Source organism: Amaranthus tricolor, chromosome 4 (assembly GCF_026212465.1).
Source record: "Amaranthus tricolor cultivar Red isolate AtriRed21 chromosome 4, ASM2621246v1, whole genome shotgun sequence".
NCBI classification, from domain to species: domain Eukaryota; kingdom Viridiplantae; phylum Streptophyta; class Magnoliopsida; order Caryophyllales; family Amaranthaceae; genus Amaranthus; species Amaranthus tricolor.
This window is the reverse complement of record NC_080050.1, coordinates 14,183,851-14,197,566: the sequence shown is the minus strand read 5'-3', so window position 1 is coordinate 14,197,566 and position 13,716 is coordinate 14,183,851. Positions and strand designations below refer to the sequence as shown.

Sequence of the window (13,716 nt, the reverse complement as noted above, 5' to 3'; positions counted from 1 at the left end):
TGTGGACCAATACTAGAGGAACGACACTTGACTTTCTGATCATCCACTATTATCATTATATCCTTTAACTTGTGGAAATAACGCAACTGCAATATGATTCCTTCATATATTATATACATATTAATTTTTGCATGAGATTCCGTCTTAAATTTACAGAAACTAGTGTAGAAACTTGTACAATGCACAACTTTTTTAGCATCGACATATATAAACATATGATGTTAAAAAAATAAAGCCAGTAATGTTATGTAGTAAGAAACACTCAATCTTGACAGTTATATATATATATATATATATATATATATATATATATATATATATATGTTAACTCTATAATTTTGAAAATTATCAATAACATATTATGCAGTATATTATATTTTCTAATTTACTCAATTTAACTATAAATAAATTATAGTCAAACATACTTTAATAGTAGAAAATTTACGGGTTAAAAACGACAAGCAAGATTGAAGGTTGCAATTGCTAGCCCTTTTTTCTGGTAAACAAGACCAACATACAACATAGATAATAATATACACAAATGAACAACCACCGTCACTTTCCCTAAGTTCAGTTCCATTCAAGTGTCCTTGCTCTCCTTCACCAGCGTCTCCAAAATTGACTACAATCATAAAAAAAAAAAAACCGGCAATTAAACCTCAAAACACTAAAAGTTAGATAGAAATAAAAGTGGCTAAATCAACAAAAATAATACTTTTTTAACAAGAGCAGACCAAGAAAAGATAAGATAATCGAGACGACAAACATCATGCATTAAAAGCCAAATCCATCCTCCATTTTAATCGATCATCTTTATCTTCGATCGATCTTCACCTGAAAATAAATTAAAATGAAAAACTTATGAACTACAAAATTGATCATATAGAAATTAACTATCTAGATGTAACTACTTTTTTAAAATCAAATTTCATCATATAATCTATTTTGAAGTCAAATTTTATACAAAATCAACAATAAAGCAAGAATAAATATAAAGTGAATCATAAACAATAAAGAATGAATAATCCAACAATAACTAAAGCTTCATGTAACAAATAACAAGAATCAACCACAATAATCCAAAAGGGTAAGAAGACATTGTCACAAACATCATTCTTGATGTCGAACAGCCTGTTGCTCAAAAGGTCCGCTGACTGAGATGGCAGTGCCGTTTCTGACAGTTTTTGGATCCTAGGCGAAAAATAAAAAAAGGGCCCTTAGCTATGCGCCAAACTAAGAATTCTAATGCTGCAAGTTCGATTCATACTAGATGCTATTTATGCAAATACTATTTTAATTATAAGGATTAACTCAATTTGGGCCCCTTCATAAGCTGGGCCCTAGGCGGTTGCACCTTAAAATTACCCTCATGAATGGCCCTGAGATTGCGCAGACTATTCTTCGAGGTTCTCAGTTTGAGAACTTCATTCCTGATGTCGAGGAGACCGTTGCTCAACAAACTGATGAGGAGCCGAGTACATCTCCACCGAGGCATTTGGATGAGCTCGATGTATCCTCATATCCACATGACCATGTAGGATCATCACAGGCACCTGTTGTGCAATACCAGCTACCCCCGTTGCCAGAGCATCACACCACAGGCTCTTACTATCATAAGAGAACAAGGTAGTCGCAATTAGATAGAGTAGATGAGGAATCAAAAGTTATTATGGACATTTAGTATATATTGAATTGTAAATAGTACTTTGTATATATTGAATTGTTATATATATATATATATATATATATATATATATATATATATATATATATATATATATATATATATATATATATATATATATATATATATATATATGGAAAAGCTATGGAGGATTCATTCAAAAAAAAAAGTAAAATGGACTTCAAATAGCATGTTGTTAGTAAAGCGGATAATTATTGAGACTGAGTCAAAGAAAGTCAACCCAGCAATCGCCCGCTGTTAATTTTAGCATTAAACTGGCCGCTGTTAGTTTTAGCATTGGGCTGGAGGCACTTATTTTGAGATATAAGTTTAGTCGATGCTTAATTTTGTACTTTTTTAATCAAAATTTGCGTATATACTTCAAAATTTGCTTATCAAAATTTGGCCTAGTAATAGAGTAGTTGTCCTTGCAAGTTCCCGAACGCTATGGGGTAACTTTGAGGTTGAATATGGTGAGATTAAAGCCTTTCAATAGGTTGTAGATTTGGCTAAATAGAAGGGACGAAGACAAGTCATTTTTGAAGGTGACGCGAATACTATGGTGGAAACTCTATGCAACAATGGCACTCGAAACTTCCATGCACAACCTCTTATTGATGATATTATTGTTGAAACTTCTTTTTTTGATTCTTATTCCTTTAAATAGTGTTACCCTGAATGTAATATTGTAGCTCGCAGACTCGCCCGATGGACTCTAATATTGTGAGCGATGAGGTGTGGTTAGATGGTGGCCCTGAGTGGATTGCAGATTGTAGTTTTACTGACATTCCTCTAATTTCAAAAAAAAAAAATTCTACTCTTTTTATGGAGGGTTTGTACTAGGCAGGAAGTATTATAGGTCTTAAGCGAACTGGTATAATTGGGGTCTGTCTGGATTCTTGTTATTAGTTATGGGGTAAAAAATTATGGGTAAAAAAGTATAGAACATTTAAGGAATAAAATAATTATAGGCAAAAATATAAGATGGTTTGGCAAATTTTTCCATAAAACATTTTCAAACTTTAGAGTTGTCTTACCCCTTAATTCACCAAGTCCAGGCAAGCCCTTGGGATAAAAGGTTTTGAGTTGTCTTAAGAGTTGTAGAGGGATAATTTTTTCCGAGCGAGGATTTCTAGTTAAGTCTAAGAGAAGTGTAAGTTGTAGTTCTCTTGAGTGAAGCAAATAGAGAGTGGACTCTCTTCAGAATAGAAGCCGTAAGCGTAAGAACGTAAAGGAAATATTGTTGGAAATTTGAGTTCATAGAGGAATTTTTTAATGGTTCGAGTTGAGAAAGTGTGAAGTACGTAATGGAAATATTGCATGCCCATCTCATGGTGAAGGTTTAAGAGAAATCTCTAATCGGTCGTGATTTTATTTCTAATTGGGCCCTAGTTTTTAGAAAGGTCCAATGTAAAATCCGTCTCTTTTATGTCTCAGTTGAATACTCAACTCGTGACTTCTTAATTTGTTTCATATATGACCCACCATAAAAAATCCGAGTCGTCACATCTGATCAATTGAGTAGGTCTTTCTTAACGCCCCTAGGATGAACCATATGTAGTAATCTATCACGGTAGAAAAAAACAAAGAGACGCATTCTCATTAATTGATGCTGCAAATTACGTTTTGTACATGAATTCATGATCTAGGTTGAATACCTAAACTTGCAAAAGTATGCATCATGTACAATTTTTCCTAAACATATAACACTAACAGACCGTTTGATAGGTGGTAATAAACGGTGATAATAGGAATGAAAAAATTAATATAGTTTTGGTTCAAAAATCTTTTGACTACCTTAATGGACATGCTTGTCCAACTTCAATCATCTCATTTTTTTCATAAAATTCATTCCAATGCATTACCATTAGGAGAGGTGGGGTATTAGGTAGTAGTGGAAATTTGTAAACACAAAAATTTTTTGTGATCAAAGTTTCATTACCATGGAAATGATATGAAACTTTTCATGAAATTTTACACTATATATTATTTCCATTACCACCATTTAATACTATTAAGTATTAACTAAACAGATCGTAAGAGCTTTTTGGTATCAACGCCGTAAACGGAATAGAATGGAATTAAATAAGAGGGAGGAAAGGTAATAATTGCCCGTTACTTTTAAAAAGTGTTTGGTATAACAATGAAAAGAATTCACTTATTTTGTACTGACCACCTTGCTCTTCTCTTTTTCATGTGTCTTCTATTTCTGAGCAATTCCCCACGCAATCCATAAAATTATACATTTAATAAAACCTCTAAAAAATCACTTCAAAATTCAAGAAAACTTTTTAAAAATCTCTATAAATTACAAAATAATTCAAGAAATTTTAAAAAATTACACCAAAAACTACAAAAAAAATTGAATCAGGAATATAATAACAATATAAAAAAAAATAGCAACCTTCCACTTTCAGTAAAATAACAATGGTGAAACATAGATAATATTGTCGGATGCTTTCTGATTTGATATTTTTCTTTGCATCTTTTCTTATCTCTCCTCTTGATTTTCTAAAAATAAAGTGATTTCAATTTAAAAACAGAAATTTATTTAATCAAATGAGTTTTGTACCCCATTAATTATAGCAGAAAGAATAAAAATGAGGGAATGAGAAACCCATTCTGTAAGAAACTGATAAGTAGGGAAAGGAAAAAAAACTGTTACCGCTCAGGAGGGAGAGGTAACAAAGTAACAAAGTAACAAAGAAAAGCAACCAACTAGATCCATTTTCTCTAGATGCATTTCAAGTTACACACTAAGATATGAACCAAGATTCATGAAGTCTATAATAGAGATCATTCATTGAAAATTCTTCAACAAATAATTTCCACTTTTAGCAAGAAACAAAATTACGAATTTACGATCTATACACTGGGTCATCAATAGAAATCACCATCATCCAATTGTGCAAAGGATCCACCCTTAAATCTTAGCTATTCAAGAGATCGTTTTGTAATAAACTCAAAGAATGCTTTCTTTTCAGTGGATTTAAAATAAAATTACTTTGATGACTAATTTTAATCGCTCAAGTAACGTGATGAACAACATACATTGCCCCAATATCACTATGCGGCTTCTGCCTATACAGGGTTAAGGGGCTCGATACCTGAATGTGCACAGCCTTACTCTTGCGAAGGAGAGGCTGTTTCAGATATGTGCTGAAAATAATAGGGCCATTGGGTTCAGCTCTCAGTTTTTTACCAAATATACATCATGAGAAAATGGCATCAACAAAGGCTTCAGCATCAAAAGGTTGAAGGTCTTCCAGGCTTTCACCAACACCGACAAATTTCACTGGAATGCCAAGCTCATCAACCACACTAACCTACATGCCAATTTTACAGTCAAGATAATAACAAGAGAATTTACAGACATAGAAAGTATTTGAACTGAGAATCATACCACACAGCCACCTCGTGCAGAACCATCAAGTTTTGTCAAGATTAATCCAGTAACTCCAACAACCTATCACAAAGATAACAAATTAATGGAAAACAAAGATTTGACTGAAAAACATAAAGTTAAACAGATGCATTACAGCCAACTCATGTAGGAAAAAGATTGCAGTAAAAGAGGTTAGGGACAAGCATGTTACATCGTTGAATTCCCTTGCCTGAGGAAGCATATTTAAACCCGTTGTTCCATCCAAAACTTGCAGAATTTCCTGCAACGTAACAACAAATGTAGGATTTCATGTTAACTGCATTACTACCTCCAACTGAAGCCAACCCCAATACACATATACATTTATCTGTGTAATTCGTCAAGAAAAGATAGACAAAAGGAAGTAATATGAGAAATGAAGGAATGTCTTACGTTAGGAGCACCAGAAACAACTTTGCTCACAGCTTTTTTACAAGCAATCAACTCCTCCATGAGGCTGTAATTAGTATGAAGACCTATAAAGATAAAAGGTGTCGATAAAAAAATCACTAAAAGGATAGAGGTACATTAAAAGTTTGCAGGCTACCAAACACTTACGTCCAGATGTGTCACACAGGACAATGTCATATCCTTCTTCCTTCCCCTTCTTTACGGCCTGTGAAAGAACTATTCAGAAAGCACATCTTTAAGGCCTTTTTGTACATTGGTCTGTCAGTAGTCAAAAGGCAAAACAGAACACCAAATTTTGATCTCAATCCCTACCTGATGCTGCTTTTGCTTTCTCTTTTTCTGCTACAACAATCTCGCAACCTGTCCGTTCAGCCCAGATCTCAAGCTGATCACTGGCAGCAGCACGAAATGTGTCACCTGCTGCCAGCAGTATCTGGAACAATACATAAACGAGGATTTGTACATTTAAACATATAGAACTTTTTGTAAAAGAGGCTTCAGGTATATAATAATACAATATGAGGATATCTCTGTTTAGCTACTACTACATTTTGAGAACATGGAATCAATACAGTGGTGTTAGAATGGAGGTCTGAAGGAGCAAAAAGGTGGTGTTTTGGTCCAGAACCTAAAGCCGAGTCGGCTTTTGGCTTAGGCGGACAAAAAGCCGACTCGACTTTTGATGATTTTTCGAAGATGGTTTATCAGCTCTTTAAGCTAAATCGGCTTCGCCGGTGGCCACAGGAACTAGTTTTTCATGCTCTATTTTTGGCTTTAATTAATTGTAAGTGTATCCTCAATTACACATTATTTAGTAACGACTAATCTCAATAGATAACCCACAATCTCTCGGTGTAATTCTTAATCTCTCATTCTCTCTTCTCCAACTCTTTGACAACCATCATAAAACCTCCATCGAAGCTTGTAGAAAGTTTCAAATTGACATCAATAAAACATCTAGGCTAGGGTGGACGTAGCCCACATTGGACGAACCTTGTTATTTCTCTGGTATTGATTGATTACTTGTTTAATTTTGCAAATAATTCATTTCTTAAAATTAGGGTTTCTGAAATTAAATTTCCCCAAATCATTTGGGAATCTAATCATTCATCCAAGGAACATAATTAGGTGTTTTAGTTGATTTAAAATACTTAGAAGCTTCAATCAAACCAAGTGCACAAATTAAGTATGAAACACGTAAAATTCTAAGCACAAAAGCAGCTTAGGACTGTCTCCTGACCTTAGCTCCTTCATTCTTCAATCTATGGGCCAACTTGCCTACAAAAAAAAAAGGGCATACATGAAGGTAGATATGTAATCATTAATTACAGCATAAGTCTATATTATGTTTAAGATTCCTCTCACTATCATAATATAGTAATGTAAATGTCTTCACAGTTTGCACAAAAGTAATGAATTAATTACTCGAGTGTTTAGAAACATCATGTAATATAACCTACCAAGGGAAGTAGTTTTTCCACCTCCATTGACACCAACAATCATGACTACAGCAGGTTTCCTACAAGATGACAAGACAATAGCTAACTGTGTGCTTGAATTACACTCAGGCCATGTAAGTTGAAACTTTGGAAAAATAGGAAAAAATTTCTGGTTGGACAGACCTGAATCCCAGCTGAAGTTCTGTCTTGCTTCCTTTATTAGTTAGCAACTCAAGAACACTCTTCTTCAAGGCATCCTAAAGAAACAATAACAAATAGAATTTTTTAGCAACCACAAAAGCTTTAAAATAATCAAAGATAACTGATACTCATATATAGAAAGTCATAATTTAATTTCTTTACGCTGCTGAAGTACAAAATTCCATAATGTTCCAGGCTAAAAAAACAAATTAACACTATTCCACTGACTACAAAAACAGCTAGTATCTGGTCACTCTAAAAGCCAGTGTATAGCTTATGCCAAGCTAGAGGGAGCAGCTGTAGCTTCTATAGTAGCTACTACTTTCCTTAAGAACTGTAGGACTGTAAATAGCGAAACATCAGAAGAAAAATTATTTGTCAAGGATAGAAGTAACTATGCCATTGAAATCCTTTGCTTTGTATTTAAATGCGTACAAATTATAAATATTATTCTACAATGACAATGAGTTTGCCATGGCCCTGATGTTGCTTTACAACAAAAATCTACTTAAAGAGCTTATCTATCTCAGGCTGTAATTTGAACCAGGGAGCAATAGCCATTATTCAGTGAATATAATAGTAAAAACAAATGTAAAATTTTCAATTTAAATCCAACTTGAAGGCACGGTTTTTATAGTTCTCACTGTGACTGTTAGGTGCCTATGTACATGGAAAATGTATCACAACAAAAACATAAACAAAACTTATTTCTAGTTTTTAGTTATATTATATTTTTCTGTTTTCAAAAGGTAGAATATAAAGGGTATCATCTTGAACCCATGTACATAGACAATTAATAGAATAAAGTTCCTTTGAACACTAATTGGTTGTTGCCTAGTTCGGTAGCATTGACCTTTTTGTTAGTTGTTATGCCAGCTATATAAGCTGGATATAAATGAAGATGTTTGGAATAAAGTGAGCCAACAAGCCAAAATTCAATGAAAAAAGACGTTGAGAGCAACTTTTTCCTATTCAAATAGATAAAAGTCATTTATCAAATATGTTTTTATTGTTATTTGACCAACAAGCAGAACATAAAACCATTTAGCAAACAAAGCCTGAATGTTTTTCACATCCAAATCTAAAATAAATGATCAATTCAAATTGAAAACGGCAGTACTTCTATTTACAAAAGTGTTGGGTAGTGTTTTAAAACTTCCCTTTAGCAAAATCATTTTCTACTTAGGATGATAATTTTTTAAGAGCTAGCTAAGTTCTACCATACATTAGCTCATTCCGCATAATAATACACTAGTGGGCATTTGTTTATTGGTACGAAATGATGAAGATGAAAAATAAGTTTTTGTTTGAATTTTGCAAAAAGTGATAAATGAAAATAAGTTTCATGTCAATGAAGCTCCAAGTCTTAAACATGTGTTTTTCTTCATATTCCATAACCTTTTAATACCACTTTTTTCATATGGCAATGGATGAGGATAAATATTGTGAAGAAAATAAATGATTTGAGTTAAACTAGAATGATTACAAATTTTCTTAAGTAGCTAAATTAGCTTAAATATTTATTAATATTCCTCCCATTTAATACAAACATTCAAAAGTATAAAGCTCAGCTACCACAATGCTTTACAATTGAAGCCAAGGCCAACATACTACTCCTAAATCCTAATTCTTAAAACAACAATGTTCAGACAACTAATTGAGCTCAAGCAAATGTTCAAGCCGTTGTTCAACTAAAAATTAGCGAGTTTAAACTCAACTCAGATCGTTTTCATCCCTATCTCACCCAAAAGATACCACAATGCACTCACTAACAAGAATTTTTGCATCGTTCTCAGTCCTCATCGCACTAATTCTCTGCAACTCACCTAATTTCTCAAATTTAAATTTGTAGCTAACCCAACAAGCAAACTTGTCCTCACGTATTCAACACAAACATCATAAAGTAACGCAATTATAAGATAATTTCTACATTTTTAACCAGAACGTGTTGGTAATTACACAGTATTAACCAATGAAATAAAAAGCATACCTTGATTTCAGGTCCAGATTTAAGCTTACCAGCCAAAATATCTTCGCGCAAAGATTCCACAATCTTAATAGTAATTTTCGGTCCAAAATCTGACACAAGCAAGGCCTAAAAATACCTCCAAAAAACTAAGTTTTTCAACTCAAACATATAAAGGAAATAAAATTTAACGCAAAAAAAATCAAATTAAGAGGAGAAAAACCTCTTCGAGTTCATCGAGAACGCGGTCAGTATCAGCGAGATTCCAGTACAAGAGAAGTTCATCGATGACAGCTAGATTATCGCGAGTTTTCGAAAACCCTGAGAAAATCTTCTCGACATCACTTTTCGCTTTCTCCTTAATTAATCGTCCCAGTTTGGTAAAGAAACCGGTTTGTCCAGTGGCACTGCATTTAAACCGACTTGTAGTCGGTCGAATTGTTGAAGGAAGATTAAGGAATTGAGGGTTGCTGAGTTTGGATTGAGGATTTGAGAAGAGAGAGAGTGAGGAAGATGATGAAGTAACCGCCATTGTTATAGTTTTTGAGGTTTTTTACTGTGCGATGAAGGTGGAAGAGTTGAAGACACGATGCGGAATTGCGGATAAAGAAGGGCGCCGCCGTTTTGCTTAGCTAAACATCATTAAAAACGAACAAAAACATTCTAATAATCTGTTTGGTAATCGGTATTACATGGCGGAAATGATAATGGAAAGTTTGAGTAATTTTAGTAGGTATACTCGTACTAAATCTAATGTTCATGCTTATTCTCGTTCAACAATCGTATTTTCTTTACAAAATTCATTCTAGTGCAATATCATTAAAACACATGGTATTAGATGGTAATAAAAAATTATAATAAAAAACTTTTTTATGATCAAACTCTCATTACTATTGCAATGAAATAATACATATCATAAAAAATTACACTACAAATTATTTCTAATACCACCAATTAGTACCGCGAACCAAATGAGTTGTAAGAGGTTGTAGAGTGTTAGCCTGTTAGGCATGTGGGAAGGAACATTTAGGAAGATATCTTAGTAAACAACGGTGATTTGTAAAGTTAACAAATCACCCTTATGTGGTGAGATTTGATAGGGTGAAAGTTTTATGATTTTAATTTATCGTTTTTGGTAATGTTTATTTTATTATTTTTTTTTTGTTTTTTTATGGTGATTTACAAATCACAATGATCGATTAGAATTGTCTAAAAATTTAGGGATAAAAATGTGAGTCCGTGAGACATAGTATTAAGAATTGGTTAATGCAAATTGATAAAATATACGTAAATCCCATATCATACAATATACTAAAAAGCTAGAAAAATTCAAGTGTCACAACTAAGAGAGTTCTACCAAATATAATCCATTTATTGGCTAAAGAAAAATAATGACATTTGACCAATACCTCTAATATTAAAGTATCTTTGACAAACATTTATATATAGTTAAATAGAGTAAGTTATAGAATATTCACTGTATAATATATATGCTGACAATATCCAAAATTACATAGTTAATTTATACATATAACTGTCAAAATTGAATATTTCTACTACATAATATTTCTGGATTTATATTTTTAAATATCATATTTTTATATATGTCGATGCTAAAAAAAATCGTGCATTGCACGAGTTTCTACGCTAGTTTGGTATAATAGCGAGAATAATTAGGAATATTATACTCCCTCCAATTCAGAGTTAATGTTTGATTTGCTTTTTGAAAATTATTCACATTTTACTCTTAATTTGTATTTAGTTCTTAATCTATAAGTTCAATTATAGTTATGTGCGATCTTGTTTGATTTTTTTCAATATAAAGATTATTAATATCACCTTTTAAAATTTTTAGGTATACACACTTCAAGATATCATAAATTGAATCAGTGCATTGATAAACGTATAAAAAACATGTGTAATATTAACTCTGAATTCGAGGGAATATTTATATTTGAAAAGTGGATATTAAATTAAAAATAAATGTAAAATATTTACAATTTTGACCTAATCATATAAAGCGATTTGAAGTACTCATTAATTGAGTATTTAATGGATAAAAGGGTAAAATTATGGAGTAATTTTTACTGTCTCCTATTCATAGTTAATGTTTCACTTGCGTTTGGATATTATTCACATCTCGCTTTTAATTTGTATTTAATTCTTAATCTATAAGTTCAAATATTATCAAGTGAAATCTTATTTAATTTATCTTAATGTGAAGTTTGTTAATATCAATATTTTATAACTTTTAATTATGTATATTAATTAGAAATATTATAAATTGAATTAGTGCATTGACAAAAATATTAAAAACAAATGCGACATTATCACTGAATTAGAGGGAGTATTTGATAGTCTAATTCCCTACTCTATAATACCAGCCTGTTGGTGATAATTTAATGGAAATTAACCAAGATTTTATCTCATTTTCAAAATTCCATTCTTAAGAACCAAAAAGGGAGTTTCCATATTTTGGGGTTTTTAATCCCATTTTCATCCTTTAATTATCTCTGCTACCAAACAGTCTATAAATGACCAATGACATCAACATTAACATATGAAAAACATTTATGTAAAGAATTGATGATTATATGACAAATCTTATTGAATAAACCGTCAATCTCTACTATGTTAGATAATTGATTTTTTTTTTTGTCATTTTTTTTTGTCAATTTCCAATTTTAAATGTTTTTGATAATTTTCAATTTTCTAGTTAGGGTTCAGATTTTTGTTTTGTCAATTTTTATCGTGGTTTTTAAATTTTGTTTCATGTCTTAGATTTTTAAAAGACTCCCTCCTATTCTTTTTATTGTTTTCTTTTCTTATTTGGGCAGTTCACTTTAATTGTCCTTTTTTCATTTTAAGCCGTATCTTTTTTATCAAATTGTCCTCATAAACTAATTATATTTACAAATACCCTACATTTAAAACTTAACCTCAACCTAATTAACGAACCTAAAACCTAATTAACATTAACCATTCCCTCCTTTTGATTTAGCGTTACACACCCAAGCAACTAGCCTTATTAGAGTTGTTTAAATGTAACTCGACCCGAAAATCCGATCCGAAACTGAAAGTTATCCGATCGGAAAATGCGTTTCTTTTTTTAGGCTTACCAAACCGACATTATTCGAACTGAAGTTGCACCCAAACCGATCGACAACCAAAAATGGAAAAATTGAACCTGAACTGCAACCGATTTTTATAACCGACAATTATAACTGTTACCAGAGATTACCCGAACCTAATAGTGATCGAACCGAGTCATATCTGACCCGTATCATGCTCAAAACCGAACTTGACCCGGCTATAACCAACTTAATTTGAACCAATTTTTAATTGAACTGCTGTAAATCTTAACCAATTTCTAACATAGAAGTATGATCAATTCAAATTCAATCATAATCTAATAAAGTGATAGATATTTTCATAAATTAAATTTTAAGAATATATGATTTTATACAATTAGAGTTAATTATTAATGATCAATGTTTTAATCAAATTAGATGAAAAATAATAACACTTTGATTTTAATTTACATTTAAACAAGTAAAAGTAACAAAGTAATAATCACTAAAGGATTTGCATTTTAACTATTTCCCTTAAGTAAAGAGAATCTTGTCATAAATTAAAAAATGACTAGCAACTTAATATGACATCGGCTTGATCGATAGTAATTAGTAACTCGTAGTCGAATTCCACTTGGAAAAAAATTAACCAGACCCAATTTGTACCCGATAATACCGAATCAATTATTAACCGATAATAACATGAGACCGATTGACACTCTACTTGAACTTATACCGACACCAAACCGATGCAAACCCGATAGCTCGAATAATTGATCTTCAAACAAACCGTGACTAACTGACTCGACCCGAGTGTGACCCGTCGTAACACATCCGAAAAATAACCGATTCGAAATTCAACCAAACCGAATGACACTCTTTCGAAATCGACCAAATCACCCGAATGAACACGTCTGATCCTTATCATTTACCCTTTCTCTGATTTATCGCATCCCCCCATTTGAAATCCTTATTCTTCATCTCCTTCTTCGCAACTTCATGTTCTTGCCTGAACTCCATCTCGGGCCTCCATCATCATCATCATCGTTTCCCATCTCTCATCTCTCATCCCTCATCTCTCTTCTTTCTTCTCTCATCTCTCATATGGGTTTATGTTCATCTTGGTTTTTGGAACCCAAAAGTGTGACTATGTAAATTAGATGTTTACTATGTTCCCAATTATCTACTGCTTGTCAATTTAGTTGGTGCTTATTGTTACTTGTTGTAAGCCATTTCCTTTCATTGTTGATTGTTGATGGACTGTCGATAGTTGCATGTGTTGGTGAAAGATTTCGTGGTCTGTTGTGAGCAATTTGATTCCTCATCTCTTTTGTTCTGTTCTATTGAGTGTGAGCCATTTGCCTCTTGTTCAGTTCTTTGGTGAAAGACTTCTTGGTATTAGATTCCCAAGTTAAATAAAATGACTTCAAATATGTTTGCCTCTATTTTTTCATCTAAATGTCGATATGATTCATATGATTTCTAGTGTGATGCTTATATATTTTGGCAGTCTCACTTCC

The 13,716-nt window shown here is 32.3% G+C and overlaps 1 protein-coding gene across 1 annotated transcript; it reads right to left on the bottom strand.

The window, feature by feature from the left end:
* Positions 1-4,448: 4,448 nt before the first annotated feature.
* Positions 4,449-9,775, bottom strand: LOC130810258 (cell division protein FtsY homolog, chloroplastic). The gene is made up of 11 exons (XM_057676247.1): positions 9,349-9,775; positions 9,150-9,254; positions 7,142-7,215; positions 6,980-7,038; positions 6,760-6,797; positions 5,832-5,952; positions 5,667-5,735; positions 5,502-5,584; positions 5,281-5,349; positions 5,088-5,150; positions 4,449-5,010 (listed from the first exon to the last, which is right to left on the bottom strand). Exons 1-11 carry the CDS (start codon positions 9,655-9,657, stop codon positions 4,897-4,899), a joined length of 1,104 nt encoding a protein of 367 aa, XP_057532230.1. The 5' UTR covers positions 9,658-9,775; the 3' UTR covers positions 4,449-4,896.
* Between the last annotated feature and the right edge of the window lie 3,941 nt (positions 9,776-13,716).